This window comes from Mustela nivalis (assembly GCF_964662115.1).
Source record: "Mustela nivalis genome assembly, chromosome: 19".
Taxonomy (NCBI): domain Eukaryota; kingdom Metazoa; phylum Chordata; class Mammalia; order Carnivora; family Mustelidae; genus Mustela; species Mustela nivalis.
In genome coordinates, this window is record NC_139038.1 from 4,016,211 (window position 1) to 4,036,962 (window position 20,752).

The 20,752-nt window shown below is 44.3% G+C and overlaps 2 protein-coding genes across 2 annotated transcripts in view; one reads left to right on the plus strand and one right to left on the minus strand.

The window, feature by feature from the left end:
* The window catches only part of LOC309854200 (speedy protein E4-like), a gene marked incomplete at both ends in the record, with an annotated part of 29,477 nt that extends 26,425 nt beyond the window's left edge, over positions 1-3,052 (plus strand). The window contains 2 exons of the mRNA XM_082713027.1: positions 2,637-2,805; positions 2,990-3,052. Coding sequence (XP_082569153.1) covers positions 2,637-2,805; positions 2,990-3,052 — 232 coding nt within the window. The remainder of the gene's footprint in view (positions 1-2,636; positions 2,806-2,989) is intronic.
* The window catches only part of RBAK (RB associated KRAB zinc finger), an 813,856-nt gene that overhangs the window by 171,036 nt on the left and 622,068 nt on the right, over positions 1-20,752 (minus strand). The window lies entirely within an intron of this gene.

The following is a 20,752-nucleotide window of genomic DNA, read 5'->3' on the forward strand; positions in this document are numbered from 1 at the left end:
CTGTGCATTGATTTTATATCCTGACACTTTACTGAATTCCTGTATAAGTTCTAGCAGTTTTGGAGTGGAGTCTTTTGGGTTTTCCACATATAGTATCATATCATCTGCGAAGAGTGATATTTTGACTTCTTCTTTGCCGATTTGGATGCCTTTAATTTCCTTTTGTTGTCTGATTGCTGAGGCTAGGACCTCTAGTACTATGTTGAATAGCAGTGGTGATAATGGACATCCCTGCCGTGTTCCGGACCTTAGCGAAAAAGCTTTCAGTTTTTCTCCATTGAGAATGATATTTGCAGTGGGTTTTTCATAGATGGCTTTGATGATATTGAGGTATGTGCCCTCTATCCCTACACTTTGAAGAGTTTTGATCAGGAAGGGATGCTGTACTTTGTCAAATGCTTTTTCAGCATCTATTGAGAGTATCATATGGTTCTTGTTCTTTCCTTTATTGATGTGTTGTATCACATTGACTGATTTGCGGATGTTGAACCAACCTTGCAGCCCTGGAGTAAATCCCACTTGGTCGTGGTGAATAATCCTTTTAATGTACTGTTGAATCCTATTGGCTAGTATTTTGTTGAGTATTTTCGCATCTGTGTTCATCAAGGATATTGGTCTATAGCTCTCTTTTTTGATGGGATCCTTGTCTGGTTTTGGGATCAAGGTGATGCTGGCCTCATAAAATGAGTTTGGAAGTTTTCCTTCCATTTCTATTTTTTGGAACAGTTTCAGGAGAATAGGAATTAGTTCTTCTTTAAATGTTTGGTAGAATTTGCCCGGGAAGCCGTCTGGCCCTGGGCTTTTGTTTGTTTGGAGATTTTTAATGACTGTTTCAATCTCCTTACTGGTTATGGGTCTGTTCAGGCTTTCTATTTCTTCCTGGTTCAGTTGTGGTAGTTTATATGTTTCTAGGAATGCATCCATTTCTTCCAGATTGTCAAATTTGTTGGCGTAGAGTTGCTCATAGTATGTTCTTATAATAGTTTGTATTTCTTTGATGTTAGTTGTGATCTCTCCTCTTTCATTCATGATTTTATTTATTTCGGTCCTTTCTCTTTTCTTTTGGATAAGTCGGGCCAGGGCTTTATCAATTTCATTAATTCTTTCAAAGAACCAGCTCCTAGTTTCGTTGATTTGTTCTATTGTTTTTTGGTTTCTATTTCATTGATTTCTGCTCTGATCTTTATGATTTCTCTTCTCCTGCTGGGCGTAGGGTTTCTTTCTTGTTCTCTCTCCAGCTCCTTTAGGTGTAGGGTTAGGTTGTGTACCTGAGACCTTTCTTGTTTCTTGAGAAAGGCTTGTACAGCTATATATTTTCCTCTCAGGACTGCCTTTGTTGTGCCCCACAGATTGGAACCATTGTATTTTCATTATCATTTGTTTCCATGATTTTTCTCAATTCTTCTTTAATTTAGAAGAAGGATGCTGTTTAGTCTCCATGTATTTGGGTTCTATCCAAACTTCCTTTTGTGGTTGAGTTCTAGCTTCAGAGCATTGTGGTCTGAAAATATGCAGGGAATGATCCCAATATTTTGATACCGGTTGAGTCTTGATTTAGGACCGAGGATGTGATCTATTCTGGAGAATGTTCCATGTGCACTGGAGAAGAATGTGTATTCTGTTGCTTTGGGATGAAAAGTTCTGAATATATCTATGATGTCCATCTGGTCCAGGGTGTCGTTTAAGTCCTTTATTTCCTTGCTGATCTTTTGCTTGAATGATCTGTCCATTTCAGTGAGGGGAGTGTTAAAGTCCCCTACTATTATTGTATTATTGTTTATGTGTTTCTTTGATTTGGTTATTAATTGGCTTATATAGTTGGCTGCTCCCACGTTGGGGGCATAGATATTTAAAATTGTTAGATCTTCTTGTTGGGCAGACCATTTGAGTTGATATAGTGTCCTTCCTCATCTATTATTATAGTCTTTGTCTTAAAATCTAATTGATCTGATATAAGGATTGCCACTCCTGCTTTCTTCTGATGTCCATTAGCATGATAAATTCTATTCCACCCTCTCACTTTAAATCTGGAGGTGTCTTCAGGCTTAAAATGAGTTTTTTGGAGGCAACATATAGATGGGTTTTGTTTTTTATCGTTTCTGATACCCTGTGTCTTTTGACAGGGGCATTTATCCCATTAACATTCAGGGTAACTATTGAGAGATATGAATTTAGTGCCATTGTATTGCCTGTAAGGTGACTGTTACTGTATATGGTCTCTGTTCCTTTCTGATCTACCACTTGTAGGGTCTCTCTTTGCTTAGAGGACCCCTTTTGATATTTCCTGTAGAGCTGGTTTGGTGTTTGCAAATTCTTTCAGTTTTTGTTTGTCCTGGAAGCTTTTAATCTCTCCTTCTATTTTCAATGATAGCCTAGATGGGTATAGTATTCTTGGCTGCATGTTTTTCTCATTTAGAACTCTGAAAATATCATGCCAGCTCTTTCTGGCCTGGCAGGTCTCTGTGGATAAGTCAGCTGCCAATCTAATATTCCAGTCATGCCCTCTTGATGACTGAGAGGCACTCTGTGACACTGGGTAATAAGCAACCTGTGTGTTGCTGTGAAGCTGAGCTCAGATGGGGGAGGGGCATCTATCCCGTCCTGCTCCTGACCAGCCACCTGATGTCTCTCTCCAGCTACCTGGCCAATGATATGGAAGAGGATAACCAGGCCCCCAAACAGGCCATCTTTTCATTCCTCTATGGGAAGAACCGGTCCGAGCGACCCTTGTTCCACAAACTGAGATTCCAATTTATAAGATCCATGAACTGGAGGACCAGGGTGTCCCGAGAAGAGTGTGAAGAGGTAGGTTGGCTGGAGGGATTTGGGGTGTGGGGCCCAGTGGGAGAGAGAGGAGGTGCAGCAAGGGTCATGGGGATTTGGGACCAGAAAGAATTAAGGGTCTGGACAACAGGAGGGAGCAGGTCGGGGGTCGCGGGGGCAGGGCCCATCTGGAAGTTGTGTTCTCATGGGGCCGCTTGTGTTCTAGATCCAGGCTTTTGATCCAGACCTGTGGGTGTGGGGGCGAGACCGCCTCACTCTGATGTCCTAGGTCTCCTAGGGCCATGGAGGCCTGAGGTCATCGGCCTAAGGGAAGGTAGGTTACTGTCCTCATGGGTCCAGGCACAATGATTTCTTGTGTAATGAGGAGATCTGAGGAATCCAGTAGCTGAGCCCATGCTCCTCTCCCTAGCCCCACACGTCAGCCTTCCATGAGTTATGAGGTGGAAGCCGTACACGCACTCAGGTCCCAGCCACGAGCTGACAACCCCACAGAGCCATGACTCAGGGAGACGTGCGGGAGGCCAGACCTCAGGAAAACCAGTTTGTCACAAAGGCATGGACTTGGCTGAAATAATTCCATTGAAACCAATTTGGCCCAGATGATAGCTTGAGGAAATGTTGACTTTCTGTGAAAAGGGAGCAAGTTTTCAATTTTTTCCCCTACGTTGTGTTTTTACTTTCTCTTTCATGCCTCAGAGATATGAATTCTGGGGACTTATTTACAACAAAGTAAATGTCTAACAATAGGACATTGGATGGAACAGTCTATCTATCCAATAATAAAAGATAAATTAGGACTAGCTGTGCGTTCATCCAGATTTGCTTGCTACACATTGCTGATGCCAGATGACATCTGTCAGTCCTATGTGACCCTTGCCCACTTTTGGACGAGTCTCTCATCTCCTTCCATTACATCTTTCCCCTCAGGTTCACAGTCAAGGAGTTTGTCAGAATGAGTGAACCTTCAGAAATACTAGTTTGAGGGTGCCTGGGTGGCTCAGTGGGTTAAGCCTCTGTCTTTGGCTCAGGTCATGATCCCAGGGTCCTGGGATTGAGCACCACATCGGGCTCTCTGCTCAGCTGGGAGCCTCCTTCCCCCTCTCTCTCTGCCTGCCTCTCTGCCTACGTGTGATCTCTGTCTGTCAAATAAATAAATAAAATCTTAAAAAAAAATACTAGTTTTTAGCATAGCTTATTGTGATCAGCATGTATAGTTATAGATTTGGGCAGAGGATTAAGTAAAGGTTTGGTTTAAATAATGTCAACTAGTTCTCAGTCCATTCGGGCTCCCACAACGAAGTACTACATGGCGTTGAGCAACAGACATTTATTTCTCATGGTTTGGAGGCTGGAAGTCTGATAGCAGGGTGCCGGACCCTTTTCTGGGTTGCAGACTAAGTGGGTTCTGAGTTATGTCACTGGGGTCTCTTTTATCAGAGCACTACTGCCATTGTTGAGGGCCCCCCCATGACCCAATCATCCCAAAGACCTCATCTTATAGCACCATCACCTTGTGGGTTAGGATCTCAAGGTACAAATTTGAGGGAGGTTAAGAGACAAACATTCAGACCATGTAGTACTGACCAAACTTAGGACTAGGTGTTATGATTAAACATTAGGATCTAGGGTTAGAATGGAGGATTAGGTGGTCTCATGGTTCATGATGTTGATGTTTGCAGTATGGTTCTTTGTTCAGACTTTATGTAGCACAAAAGGACCAAGGTGAGTTTCAGGTCTAAAGCAACATTCTCTCAAGTTTGTTAGTTTGTTTTGTTGTTGTTGTGGTTTTGTTTTTGTTTTATTTTTAAAGATTTTATTTGTCAGAGACAGAGAGAGAACACAGGCAGGGAAGTAGCAGGCAGAGGGAGAAGCAGGCTTCTCACTTGAGCAAGGATCCTGATGTGGAACTCATTCCCGGGTACTTGAGCCGAAGGCAGACGCTCAACCGCCTGAGCCACCCAGGCGACCCTCAAGTTTGCTTTACTCCCTGAGCAGAATCACCTAGAGTCCTGGCTATCAAGCAGATAACCGCATGTGACATTAGGCCCATGAAAAAATTGGGGCGGGGTCAGGATCACCAAAGTCCAAGAGTCATAACTGAAAATGAATTGGGGTTTAGAATGAAGGATTAGAGATAAAGTTGGATTTATGAATTAGTCTAAATTCTGGTTAGAACTGACCAAGATGTTTTTGGAGTGTTGACTCCTTGTGATCTGACTTCCTCTCTTTCTCTCAATTTCAGATCCTTGAGCCCTGGGAGACGCAGATTTACAGCAGGAAATCAATCTAGACACTAACAACAGGCATGAGGAAGGAAGAGAGGAATCTATTGTGCAGATAATCTAGAAGAATCCAAAACCTTATAAAATTAGCTTAAGGGAATTTTCATATTGTACTCCGAGGAGCTGCGAGTACTTCTAGGAGTCCAGAGAAGGACAATAAGAAACCAGGCTTTTTTTCAAGATCCACCCTCTCTTGGGGTGCTACCAAATATTTCAGATTATTTAATTCAAATCTCCCTTGAGGTAGGAGTTGGAGATCCTGTTTTTTATGCATTGGGACACAAACAAGGAGGAGATTACTTCAAAAATATGAAAGGAGAGACAAAGGATTATAATCGCCTAATATTATGCCATGAAGTTCTTTGGTATATTTTGAAAATGTTGTCCTTAGACCTATTTTATTTATTTTTATATTTTATATGTATGTATTTATTTTTAAAAGTTCTGAAATAGTCATAGTTTTCAAAACATATTCCTACAAAGTTTTGTGATGAGATTACACCTGTAGATAAAATATTGTTGACATATTTGGGATAGGTTTTTGTGTTTTTACTATAGCTATATATCAATTACACTCATAGCTAGGTAGGTGATTCCCTCAAGTTGTTATTACTGTAAATGTTTATTTGACATGTAGTCTTCATTATTAAATTGTGGGAATCAGTTGTAATTCTTTTACTTGCCTGGATGACACGTTTGTAAGTTGTTTTATGTTATTTTAGGTTATTAAAGACACTGCAATGTTTCTCTGGAGGAAACATAATAAAGATAAAAGTCTTCATCTTCGTGGTCTTTGTGGTCATCTCAATTGGTCTTACTGTTCACTGTCCAATGATACTCTTTCTTAATGGGGTTGTGATTATTCAGCCACACTTCTTACCTTTGAAAAAGAAGTGTAACCATTTTTTTAGTGAGGATGTGGGTGTTTTTTTTTAAAAGATTTTATTTATTTATTTGACAGACAGAGATCACAAGTAGGCAGAGAGTTAGGCAGAAAGAGACAGGGGAAGCAGGCTCCTCTCTGTGCAGAGAACCAGATGCGGATGCGGGCGGTCTCGATCCCAGGACCATGAGATCATGACCTAAGCCGAAGGCAGACATTTAACCCACTGAGCCACCCAAGCGCCCCAAGTGTAAGTTACATTTTATGTAGAAAAAAAAAAACAAGATAAAGTGAACCCTGAGCTTGTGTCTTAAAGCAAGAAACAAGGCAAAGATATTGAGGCAGGAAAAGGGAAAGAAGGAAGACAGAGCTATGGGGACCTAGATAATCTGAAATTCACAACAAAGGCAACGTGCCTCAATGAGAGTATGCATTTTAGGCGATGATCCATGGCAAGCAGACCCACAGGTGCAAGGGAGCACCCTTCTTTGGAAGAAGGAAAATCTACAGTATGGGATGAAATAGAACAACTGGAAAGAAATGAGGCTTTGGGAGAACTTTCTGAGAAACACAGTAAGATAGGAGGAGCTAAAGCTGTCAAATAAGAGAGGCATGGGGAAGAAAGAGTTAATGGCAGGAATCCTGAATATTGGAGGAAACCATCTTGGGAGATGGTAGCACCAGAGAATACTGGGGCTGTCTCAAATACCAAGCTTCAGTGTCCGCGGGAAGCATCCCATGGATGTCTTGGCACATAGATGCATATCACCCGTGATGAAGCTCACCTGAGCTTGGTGACCAGAGTTTTTATAGGGGTTTCATTATGCAAGTGTGATTAACTCCATCATTGGCCATACCTCGAACACAGTCTCCAACTCTCTTCCTTCCCCTAGAGATTGGGCTGATATCAAGTGGTTCAAAGCCCCACCCCTGTTGGGTTCCTGGTATGGCTGGCCCTATCCTGACTCATCTCATTAGCACAAACTCAAGTTTGGCCCAGAGTGAGTAACAAACACTCCTATCACTCAAGATTCCAAAAATGTAAAGGTTCTCTCCCAGGGAGCAGGGAGGGAGAGGTATCTGAAAAATTATTTATACAACACACTGGCTACGGTAGGAGATTGGCAAAACTCAGGTAGTCAGGGAAGGTAACAGTTTGGGGACAGATCTATCACAGAAGATGCTGGAGAAGTTGAACAAATAAGGATTGAAATAATGGGGTACTCATGGGTATTTGGAATAGCTTGGGAGATGTGAGATATGTAGGAGATGAACCCAGCACTCTCTAGAGGAACAACAAGCAATGGAGTAAAGAGAAACTAAAGGGAAAATTGTGTGTGTGTGTGTGTGTGTGTGTGTGTGTTAGGGTTGGGGTTGGGGTGCAGTTCTGATAAATGAGATGAACTCCTAAGCCTGGAGCAATTTCAGAAAGTGAAACCACCAAGGTCAGAAGAGCCACACGGACATCAGCATCTGATTACAGCAGCTCAAGGAGAGGGATGGCATTCAGAATTGGGACACAGTTGATGGACTGGGAACAGCAGAGGCTAGATTCTGCAGACACGGAAACAAAGAGGAGAAACAGAATGGCAGCTTGGTAACAGATATAACACATGAGACACCTAGGACATAAAATGTATATTTAAGAAGCTTTAGGTCTCTACAAGGTGGCAGGTAAAGGCAGATTAGGAAACAACTCAAATGAGGAAAGACCTGAATGAAAAGGCACAAGAAACAGGACGGTGGATGCACACAATAAAGCAGTAAACAACAGGCAAGAAAGCAAACAGTCCGGTGACTGATGCCAGGTGAGAACTGGGAGTGCTTGGGAACACTGGAGCAGAACATGGTGGTTTCAGCCTGGACACCTAGAGAAACTGAGATCAGGACGGATCCAGTTGAAAGAAGGGGGAGCCGAGGCGCTGAGAATGGGGTGAAGCTTAAGAGACTTGGAGGATAAAGAGAGGGACCAGCTGAGAAAGTGGGAGAGGCTAGAGGCCACCGAAGGCTGAGAAGGAATACGGATCCAGGGAGGTGGTTCGGAAGTGTGAGCTGATGGCAGAAGCACGTGTGGCTCCCAGAGCACAGAAGAGTCAGAGCAGCCAAGCTTCTGGAACCGGAAAGCATCCAGGGCTATAGGTGGCCGCTGAGGGGAGGTCAAAAGGCAGCAACAGCAAAGTTCAGCCACACAGCAGAGGAGCAGCGGGCTTGTCCTGAGAAGCAGGAGTGATGGAAGAAGTCCAGTGCCTGGAGATGGAAAAGTAGGAGAGTGGTGGGGATCAGGGGTGTGATGTGGCTCAGTCAGTGAAGCAGCTGCCTGGGCTCAGGTCATGATCTCAGGGTCCTGGGATCGAGCCCCGCATGGGGCTCTCTGCTCAGCAGGGAGCCTGCTTACCCCCACCCTCCACCTGCCTCTCTGCCTACTTGGGATCTCTCTCTGTCTGTGTCAAAGAAATAAGACTGAGTGACAGACAAGGAGGAGCTGCTTTGTGAAGGGGAAACACGGAGAAAACTAGAAAGAAATAGGAGCAGGGACTCAGGAAGAGTCCCGCGGGCAACTCCGGGGCGCCTGTCTCAGTAGCTACTCCCATTCTCTCAGCTTCTCCCTCAGCAGGCAGCCACGTTCCCTCTACCTCTACTCTCATCCTAGATAAGGCGGGATTGTCTTTTTCTTTTCAGTTTTTCCCTTTATTTCTCCTTTCCTTCCTTTCTCTTTTACTTCCCTCTCCCTTCCTTTTCCCTTCCCTACCTTTCCCTCCCCTCCCCTTGCCTTTTTTCTTTTTAAGTGTGGCTTTTTCGAGACGTCCCCTAACTTGTAGGCTCTTGAACTCCTTCTGTTTTGCATAGGTTTAAGTTATGTTGGGACTAGGAGGTGATCAGTATTGCACTTGAACATGAGAAAAAGCATCATTTATTCATTCAACAAATACATATAAAGTACACCTTATGGACCAAGGACATGAGGCTATGAAAAGAGAGGTTCAAGAAGTGCGTGTTGAAGTAATGCACCTAATGAACCCAGTCCTGTATTAGTCATTTGGTAGGAAAGTCATGGTTACAGAATAGAACAGGGTCAGCTCCTGCCCATGGGAGATGTATATGGCCTTGCTCTATGGGAAGACAGGTTTGTGCACAAACTAGCTAAAGGGAAGGGGTGGGTGTGGGTGTTCCCCCACAGGACATGCCCTCAGGCTTCCCATTGAGTTCCCTCTCCATCCTCAAGCTGGGAGAAATCTCTCCCCAGCATGCCGTCTTTTTTTTTTTTTTTTAATTTTTTATAAACATATATTTTTATCCCCAGGGGTACAGGTCTGTGAATCACCAGGTTTACACACTTCACAGCACTCACCAAAGCACATACCCTCCCCAATGTCCATAATCCCACCCCCTTCTCCCAACCCCCCTCCCCCCAGCACCCTCAGTTTGTTTTCTGAGATTAAGAGTCACTTATGGTTTGTCTCCCTCCCAATTCCATCTTGTTTCATTGATTCCTCTTCTACCCACTTAAGCCCCCATGTTGCATCACCATTTCCTCATATCAGGGAGATCATATGATAGTTGTCTTTCTCTGCTTGACTTATTTCGCTAAGCATGATATGCTCTAGTTCCATCCACAGGTGTGAAAAAGACACTTCCACGGAAGAAAAAGGCAACCTACAGGATGGGGAAAATATCTGCCAATCATGTTTCTGGTAAAGCCTCATTCTAGAATACAGAGAGAACTCTTCAAACCCACCCAACAACAGAAACCAACAAGATTCAAAATGGGCCAAGGACTGGAACAGACATTTCACAAAGACAACACACACGTGTCCAAGGAGCATGTGGGAACGTCACCAGCCATTAGGGAAATCAAATCAAAGCCACAGTGAGTTACCACCTCCCGTCCCTTAGCATGGCTACTACCAAAATGCCTGCAAATAACACGTGTTGAAGAAATCGGAACCCTCGTGCACTGCGCTGGAATGCAAACTGTGGGAGCCAGTACAGCCAGGAGAGCTCCTCAAAAATTAAAAATAAATCTGGCATTAATTTCCCATATGATCCAGCAAGTCCACTTTTGGAGACACGCTTAAAAGAACCAGAAGTAGGGTCTTAGAGAGGAATTTATACACCCATGCTGCATCATTCCCAATAGCGAAAATGCAAAAGTGACCCAAGTGTCCATTGACAGATAAAGAGACAAGCAGAATGCAGGCCACACATACAATGCAAGCAATATTCGGACTTAAAAAGAAGATTCTGGCATCTGTTCCAACATGGATGGACTCTAAAGACACGATGCTCAGAGAAACAAACCAGTGACAAAAACACAAACACTGGATGAGTCCACTTAGGTGCTGAGAATAGTCACAATCAGAGCGACAGAGAGGACAACACTTGCAGGGGACAGGGGGAGTTGAGGCATTACTCTGTAATGGGGATGGAGCTTCAGTTTCACAAGATGAGAAGTGTTCTCGAGACGGATGGTTGGTGGTGGTTGCACAAGCACATGAAAGTACTTCATGCCCGTGAGCTGTATGTTTTCAAGGTAAAATGGTAAATTTCATGTTACATGTAACTTATCACAATTAAAAAAAAAAGGAAGAAAAAAACTGAAGTAGTGTCTACCTGCATTTCCCTAGTCCCGAAACTTCTAGAGCTCTGCAGTCATCCCCTCCGTAAAGAAAAGAGTGAAATGGGATTATTAGTGAAGTATATTCACACGAGCTATCAGGAATTCCTCTCTCAAAAACTGAAATATTTTAAAAAATCTAGAATCATCAGCTAATTGCGGAAAACGGTGTGAATTAAAGATAGGTATCAAGGTGAGCAGCTAAACTATGACAGAACCAATTTCATAAAGGAAACAACTTCTATTGATTTGTATTTTTCAATAAATTTAGCAGGACACGGTTTCCAAAAAATGAGAACATTCTCCAAAAAATAGCCAGCAGAGATTACTTAGAAATTAAAGATCAAATTGTTGAATCTTTTTAAAAACCCCCAAGTAAGACTTACGTAACAAATGGGACATAGAATATCTAATTTAGGAATTGTCTCCGATAACAAGACATTGAAATGATGAAATAAAGCTTGAGATACAAAAGCCAGATCGAACAGATTCCACTTTCAGAAAGAGAAAACTAGAAGGACGAACACAAAGAATCAAAGGCAGAACAAAAAATGATACGTGAGCTGAAGAATCACACAAGCCTTCACGACACAAGGGGCCATTCAATTTGCAAACAAGAATACTGGGGGGGGGGGGCGGAATACAGATCTACAAATTTCCAATAAAATGCCCCACACCAAAAAAATGGAGGAAAAAAAATGCCTAAAAAGTTACAGGTGGGGGGAAAAACACCACTGACCCTGGAACCTGCCATTCTACTTCTCACCTGAGAAAAACCCTTGGACAACTGTCCACGGCTTGTGAAAGAAAAAGAATTTCAAACCCAGAACTGTATGCCAAACCAAGCTATCATTTCGGCCTCCAGATATCAGAATCTTGCGAGAAAGCAGGACAACTGATTATCACAGGAGACACTTTCCTCAAAATGTTCAAGATATCCTCTGCCGGAAGCAAGCGAGAGGGCCACCCCAGAGGGCCATGGGGATGCTGGAGCCTCCTGAAGGGGGTGTTTCCGATGCCACTGCTGCAAGCAGTGGTGCTCCGGACTGCCCACACACGACTCCTGTTTCAGAAGAAAAGTGCTCAGCAGACGCGTCCCATCACCGTGTTTACAAAACATGGATCAACACAGGGTTTTCTACCCATGACGGAGGTGCCACAGCCGAGACTGCCCGAGACTGAAGGAGTTGAGCCAACAGAGAATCCACAGCAGGACACTGTAGTCGATCCGGGCCAAGTGAGCTGATGAACTGCCACGGAGAGTCACAACTTTTTGGGTTCAGTGAGTCCACAAGGCAAGGATGGGAGGGGTCAGAAGACTGACCACGTGATCAGCACGACGGCTTGATACCACTCGTATCAACACCAACATCCAAAACGAGATGTCAGCAACAGAATCCAACACCAGAATGAAAAAAATAATATATGATCTCTAAGTGGTGCTTACGCCAAGAATACTGACTCGTTCAATCTTCGGAAATCCATTCATGTAATAGGCTACTCTAATATGGCTACGAAAACACTTTTATCACCACTAAGAAGCTGAAAAAGCCTCTGACAATGTTCAAAATACATACCTGATATAAAAAACCCTCAAGAAACTAGGAGTGGATACTTCACTAGCATGAATGTGTGTATACACACACACTCTCATACCCAAATACACAGAGTATGTGTGATACATGTACAATCTGAATCACAGGAGAGCACACACAAGTTACAGAGACACAGCTGCACAGGCACGGGCATGTTTACGCAGTCTTCTCAGTTCTCAAGTCAGGGTTTTACTTAATGGACAAACGTAAGAGACAATCCCAGTAAGGTCAGGAACGAGGCAAAATGTTCACTGCGTCAAGCTGGAGAAAACAACTAGGCATATGAATCAACAGAGAGAGTAAAACTATTTCTATTTGCAACGAATATGCTATACCCCAAAACTCAAGAGAATCAACAACAAAACCAACTCAATGAAAGAACAGTGTTACATAAAATCAGGATATACAAAGCAACAGGCCCGGGGGAGCCTGGCTGGCTCAGCTGGAAGAATGTGTAATTCTTTATATTATTTTATTTTTTTTAAAGAATTTATTTATCCATCTGACAGAGATCACATGTACGCAGAGAGGCAGGCAGCGAGAGACGAAGGGAAGCAGGCTCCCTGCCGAGCAGAGAGCCCGATGTGGGACTCGATCCCAGGACCCTGGGATCATGACCTGAGCCGAAGGCAGAGGCTTTAACCCATTGAGCCACCTAGACACCCCAAGAATGTGCAACTCTTGATCCCAGGGCTGTCAGTTTGAGCCCCACGTTGGGTGCAGACTTAAATAAACTTACAACAAAGAAAGTTAGAAAGAAAGAAAAAGAAAATTATTTTTAAAAAACTCAAAGAAACCCAACAGCCCTTGTTACATTAACAGACTAAGAAGATATAATTCAAGCATATACACAGTTCACGGAGTAACAGAAAAGATAAAAGCGTTAACAAGAAATGTACAAAATCTATACTAGGAAAGCTTTAAAACACTCCTGAAAGGCACAGAAGCACACCTGAAAAAAAGGAATGATGTTCTTTGTTCCTGGATGGGTCAACACTAAGATATAAGTCACTCTGCCCTCAATTACTTAATAGATATGTGATCCCAACAAAAATACCAAAAGCTTTCTTCCTTGAACTATGTGAGCTGGCACTAAAGTTCATATGAGGGCAGAAAAAATCAAGAACTAGGAAAATCTCAAAAAAAAAAAAAAAAAAAAAAAGCTGTATAGGGGGCCTAATCCCTACCAGATTTAAAACACAACCTTTATCATTAAAAGGGTTTGGTGTCAGCATACGGATGGAGATAGGTCAGTGGAACAGAGCACAAAGTCTAGAAGTAGACTTGTATGATTACATGACATATCACGAGGACCTGTGATATTATAATACATTATAACAATCCACTGATTTTGAATGAACAGTGTTAGAGGAACTATAGTCATTTGGGCATGGATGAAACTGCATCCATACTCCACACCATGAAAGAAAAAAGTCCAACTGGATCAGTGATCTAAATATAAAATATTAAACCACACAGAAAAAAAAAATGGGTGAATTTTCCTATAACCCAATGTGGGGAAAAGTTTCTAACTATGATTCAAAATACAGGCAGGCATTAGGACTGCTTTCAACAAAGACAGACAAGAATCAGATTTACCCTGCCTCCTGAAAGGACACCAAAAAACAGAATATACAAAGCAGTGGCTTTCTTTTCTTATTATCTTTTTTAAGATTTTATTTATTTATTTGACAGACAAAGGTCACAAGTACGCAGAGAGGCAGGCAGAGAGAGAGGGGTAAGCTCAATCCCAGGGGCTCAATCCCAGGACCCTGAGATCATGACCTGAGCCAAAGGCAGAGGCTTTAACCACTGAGCCACCCAGGTGCCCTCAAAGCAGTGGCTTTTAAGACACAGATCTTGAAGCAATAAAGGGCAGCAATGAAGAACAGGAATCAGAGATAGGATATCAACAAGGAGAGGCCTCTGGTTACTGCCCTGAGAGTTCCCAGCCCTGGAGCAGGGAGGGAGAACCGAGAAGAGGTGAGGAGGGTTGACAAACTGGGGGAAACATGCAGGGAAGGACAAGCCACCACAGAAAATGACACATCTACTGAAATGGGCCTAGAACTGACCCAGATGTTACAAGTGGCACTGATCATTAAAATAGTTTATTACCGTATTCCTTATGTTCAAAACATCTGAGTAGGAACAGGAAAGACATTTTAAAAGACTCAAACTGAACTTCTACAGATAAATACTACAATGTCTGAGAAAGTTAACACCCGACTAGATTAACACAGCACCAAAAAAAAGATCAGTGAACACGAAGAACAGCAACAGGAGCTTTTATAAAATGAAACACACAGAGAAAAAGGAATTGGAAGAGAACAAAGAATATCAGTGAGTTGTGAGACGACTTCAAGCTGCGTAACACACACGGAAAAGGAGTTGCTGAGGACAGATGGAGGGAGGTGGGGGGAATATTTGAAGGAATACGGTCAAAAATTTCCCAAAGTTGATGAAAATCATAAACACAGATCCAAGAAGTTCAATGACCCACAAGCACAGACACCGGAGGAGAGCAATACCAAGACACAGCATAACCAAACTGCTCAAAACCAGGGATAAAGAGAAAAGTTCAAAAGCATCTAGAAGAAAAACCAAAAACCACAGGACAAACGTAGGAATGGAGAGGATGACATCACATTTCTCTTGGGAACAATGGAAGTGGGAAGACAGAAGGGGAACACATCTGATGTACAGGAGAAAACCCAGCAAAGCTCCCCTGAAACTGTAAGATTTTTTTTTTAAAGATTTTATCTATTTATTTGACCGAGAGAGATCACAAGTAGGTAGGGAAGCAGGCAGAGAGAGAGGAAGGGAAGCAGGCTCCCCGCTGAGCAGAGAGCCCGATGTGGGGCTCGATCCCAGGACCCTGGGATCATGACCTGAGCCGAAGGCAGAGGCTTTAACCCACTGGGCTGCCCAGGTGCCCCGCTCCCCTGAAATTAAAGCCAAGGCAAAAATAAAGGACTTTTCTGACATATAAGAGCTGAAAGATTCAGCAGCACCTTAAAGTGTCCCAAAATCCAGAAAGAACTTATCAAACTCAACATCCCAAAACCAAATAATCCAGTCATGAAACGGGCAGAGGACATGAACAGACACTTTCCCAAAGACACATACCTAGGTCCAAATGCATGTGCCTTACATGCAAAGATGCACAACGTCACTCATCATGAGGGAAACACAAATCAAAACACAAATCAAAATGAGATCCCACCACACAGCTGTCTCAATGGCTAAACTCAACAACACAAGAAGCAACAGGGGTTGGCGAGGATGCGGAGAAAGGCGAATCTCGTGCACTGCTCGGGGTAATGCAAGCTGGTGCAGCCCCTCTGAAAAACAGTATGGCAGTTCCCCAGAAAGTTGAAAATACAAATACCCTACAATCCAGCAATGACACTCTAGGTTAGGAATTTACCCAAAGGATACAAAAATACAGACTCGAAGGAGAACCTTCGATGTTTTTGGAACCCCGATGTTTGAGGCAGCATGATCCACAAGAGCCAAACTACAGCGAGAGCCCAAATGTCCCCCCACTGAGGAATGAAGACGATGTGGTGTATATATACAATGGATTATTACTCAGCCATCAAAAAGAATAATATCTTACCATTTGCAATGACCTCGATAGAACTAGAGGGTATCATGCTAAGCGAAGTAAATCAGTCAGAAAACGACAAATTTCATACGATTTCACTCACATGATTCATAAATATGGGATTTAAGAAACAAGACAGATGAACATATGGGAAAGAACAAAACAGGAGAGGGGAATCAAACACGATGAGGGGTGATGGAGGGATGTGGGTGGGGTTGGGCTAGATGGGGGATGGGCATTAAGAAGATGTTTTGATGAGCACCAGGTGTCCTATGTAAGTGATGATTCACTGACCTCTGCTCTTGAAACTAATATTGCACTGTAAGCTCACTCATTAAAATTTAAATAAAAAATTGAAAAAGAAAAAGAAGAACAACTAGAGGTGTTGAAGGAAGTCCTTCAGGCAGAAGGAAAGTAAGAGCAGATAACAATCTGTATCTACATAAAGAAATGAAGAGTACCAGAAATGGTAGCTATGGTATTTTCTTATCCTTAAAAAATAAGTATTTGCTTAAAAATCACTAGTCCTATGGGCTTCATTCTACCTGTAAGAGTAAAATGACACAACAGTGTGATGACCCAGCGGGGAGCAATGGAAGTCACAAACTCCCTACATTCTAAGCAATAAATGGTACCTTACCTGAAGATAAACTGTGATGAATTAAAAGTTTCATACAATAAATTGCAAAGCAATCACAAATAACAACTGTTTTAGAGCTAACAACCGCACACAAGACGTAAAATGGGATCATAAAAAATACACAATCGAAAGGAAGACAAAAGCAGGACAAAGAAACAAAGCCAACAGTACATGTCCGATGGATCTGACTGTAATTACGTCACCGCTAATCTTCACCAAAACATTCGGGAGAGGGGTGAGGACGAAACCGGGATGCTGAGAATTGAAACGGGAATGAGAGTAAGAATATATTTGCTAACGAATACTTTGCTGGGACGCCTGGGTGGCTCAGTGGGTTCAATCCTCTGCCTTTGGCTCAGGTCATGACCTCAGGGTACTGGGATTGAGCCCCACATCAGGCTCCCTGCTCAGCGGGGAGCCTGCTTTCCACCCCCCAACTTGTGATCTCGGTCAAATAAATTAGTAAAATCTTAAAGAAAAAAAAAAAAGAATACTTTGCTTTATTATTTACTGCACAACCCAAATGAACAGTAACAGAAGCATCTTAAGGATGGGAGGGCCATTCCCTCAGCCTTAGCTTTTATCCCTGCAACAAACAGGAACAATGAAAACAGGTCTTCTTGGATCACCGAAGTTTGCTCACCCAGCAGGCCCTCGGTTTAGATAAGCTACATGCATGAGCCATATGTTGCAATATTTAATGGTTGTTATTGGAAAAGCTACCCATAACTACATCAACTCCCACAAACACATTTTCTCAAATCCCAGGAAATCTTGAAAACCCACAAGTAACCAAACAGACAATTCAAATCATGTAACGGGCGGCACTCTCCTTTTCTAAGACTGTCAGGAACATCAGTCATGTGTTTGCTCTACCCCCATAGCCCTGAGGTAACCTACTATCTGCACACATGAACTCAGAAAAAGACTCTGGGTGCTGATATGACCCCCTAATAATTGTACTTTACATGATAATGTCTCTTATTTCCACATTCCCATTTTAAAATCTGAATCCAGGGGCACCTCGGTGGCTCAGTGGGTTAAGCTTCTACCTTCTGCTGGGGTCACGGTCTCTGAGTCCTAGGATTGAGCCCCACATCGAGCTCTCTGCTCAGCAGGAAGCCTACTTCCTCCTCTCTCTCTGCCTGCCTCTCTACTTGTGATCTCTCTCTTACTGTCAAATAAATAAAATCTGAATCCATATAACCCTTCTGAAATGCATTACAAAGCTAAGCAAGAGAACATATACAAAGACAGGAAAACTCACCTGGGATTCGTTCATTCTCTGCTGCTCTTGGAAAAGCATACAGACTGTTAACGGCTGACCTAGGGAAGCAGAAGAAATAATAGAAATCACGGGTAATGCAGCTTGCCGAGGTGGGAACATCCTGTGTGAGAACCATCAAAGAAAGCTCCTATCCTGTGAACACTCAGAAGGGTCTAAACATGTGAGAAAAGGAGAAACATCACAGTAGAGCTGTTGTCACTCCCACATATCAGGAGGTGATTAGCAGGTTTCTCTCATTGGTTAATATAAACACCCATTAATTTTTCAAAGACGTTGCCTTCTCTAAATTAATGTTGAAAAGAAAACCCTCTTACACTGTTCACGCATTCTTTGTGACTATTCAAACTGCTGAACATCACGGTATCCACAGGAACAGAAAACACCAGCTCTCTGAAGTGGGATCAACGTGCATCAAGGCATACTTTTGTTTTTACATGAGATCACTTAACTCCGTTATCGCTGCACTTAAGAATCTTTTACTAAAAAAAAAAAAAAAAACATCCTAAACAGAGAGAACAGAACCCTGGCCCAGGAGCTGAGTCCTGCGAGCATGCCTACCTCCCGACGCCAACACCCAGAACAAGCCCCCTCCCATCTCAGGCCGTCTCCTCCTGTCAACTCCTCCACGCACGCTGGTCCAGCCCTACACTGGGGGATGCCCCAGGGCACAACCCAGCGGGGTCAGCACATGCTCCTGCGCGCTTACAGACGCGTCTGGAAACTGGACAGGGAACCAGGGGAGCAAGTGGTGGTGGTGGGGGAGGCGGGAACCCCCTGCGCTCCCGGGAAACGTTGAGTCCCACGAGTCTCCAGTCCCGGGGGAGTGCCCAACCCTCCAGGTCCAGCCGCTCGCGCTCTCTCGCCGCCCCGCCCCCCGCAAGACCCGCAAGCGCACGACCTACCACGTCGGGACACGCCGCGCTGCCCCGAGGCTCCCGAGGACTCCGGGGCGGGGGCTGCTCCTCCTCCACCTCCCGGGGCCGCCGTTCCCGCGGAGCCGGCTCTGGGCCCACGGGCAAACTCACTTCAGGTCGACGACCTTCCCGGGGCCCGAATCGGTCTCTAAGGGCCTCCCCGTCCCGCGGGCGCAGACCGGCCGACCCCGGGCCGAGCCGCCCTGCTCCGTCGCCGCCGCCACGGCCAGACCCCTCCGGCCCAGCCCGCGGGCTCCGGGGCTCGAGCTCGAGAGTCCCCGCTCGAGGCTACGCCCGCACAGCCCCGTGCCCGCTGGATGCCGGCGCGACCGGACAGCGTGCAGCCCCGTAAGCCCCGGGACCCTTGCCCGCCGGAGGCCAAAGCCTGGGAACCACGGCGAGCGGTGACCTGGGCACGGGCAGGAAGCGAGAGCAACGCGGCGGTACTACGCGTGCGCGAACACGCACGCCGGCCGAGCTGCACATGCGCAGGATGGCGGCGGCGGTGTGCCTGTTGGAGCCCACTCCGGAGCCCATCAAATACCCGACCCCTGTTTCCCGTGAGTTCAAGTGCCCACATGTTAGGGGACGTCTCGAAAGTCTCCACCCTATCTGGTGGTTTAGAGGCGCTAAGCTGAGACTTGACTCTGGGACCAGGGTCCGGATTTCCCACTTGCCTTTGCTCCTGTTAGGGATCAAGGAAAGGGGTCACCTGGAGTAGTGGGCTGTGTTTACGTCCTGGATCTCTGGTCCTTTCCTTGCCCTGAGATCTATTGGGTTGGCACTGAGATTCCCCACGAGCAGGAGAGGACAAGGAAAGGGTGTATAGTATGCACATCACTGAAATATTACAAGTTTCACTAAAACACTGGTCTACAATTAATATCCAGTCATGACATTAGATATTATCATCCATGGGCACATGGTTTCTCCAAGAAAGGGCAAGAAAATAGAAAACTTAGCTTGTCCAGATTATACAACGAATGCATGAAAACTGTAGAACAATCAGAAATCACGCACAAACCAACCAAAAAAACCCAGATACCTAAGATCTTGGGCATCAGAGAGAATTATGTGTATGTTAGCTGAAAATGTCATTTTTCAAAAATGGGACCATAAGGACGATGCTTTATCAGTATTTTTTGGTGAGATGATGTAATCCTTTTCTTAGCCAATTGCTTCTTAACCAGTAGCGGGTGGTGAGGATTAAAAGTAAAATCTCCTGCCATCCAAGAAATCCTCTCTGCAACTATAGAAATAAGGACAACCACGCTATTTTTTCTTTTAAGATTTATTTTAGAGAGAGAGATACATAGCAGGGGGAGGGGCAGAGGGAGAGCTAGAGGAGAATCCTCAGCCGACTCTGTGCAGAGTGTGGAGCCCCATGCAGGACTCGATCTGGTCCTGAGCTGAAAACAAGAGCCCCCCACTGACTGAGCCACCCAGACTCCCCTGTTCTATTGTTAAATAACCATTAAACCAGACTGTGTTGCATGTCACAGGCGAACTACTAACAAGACAGCAAGGAGAAAAATGAACCTCGCCTTTTCAATCAGCTCGGCAGATACAATCCATTACATAGAAGTTCTCCAGCAAAACAATACACCTGCTTCAGGGTCACAGGACTTGCCAGCGGCATTTGGTATAAGTTTTTCATTGTTCATCCTAAATGTACCTTGTCATCTTGGTGCCCATCCGTGCCAGTTGTCTCTGTCCAAAGGAAAAAGAAAACTACTTACCCATTTCTGACAAACAGGTCCTTAAAGCTCAGAGCTAGGTGTCTAGGGCCCACCCTTAACTCTCCTTCTGACAGAGAGACATTACCTTCCTTGAGGTTTACATTTCAAAGAGATGGCTCCCAGGCCCTTAAGAACAACCATCCCCTGTTACCATGCTAGCAAGAAAATGGTTTAGCTTCTAGGAGATTTAGATACATACAAAATCCACAGAGGAAGTTTTCTCCAGGTAACACTCGTTCCAAAGGTAATAGTACTGATTTAGGCTAATGATGGGCACATAACCCATTCCTGATTTCTCTCACTGAGGAGTTGCATCAAACTAATCCTGCACAAAAGGAATGCTTCTCCGGAAGCTGCTCTGTCCTCCCTGGCTGTGGCTGTGTAGCCCGGAAGTCCTGCCCA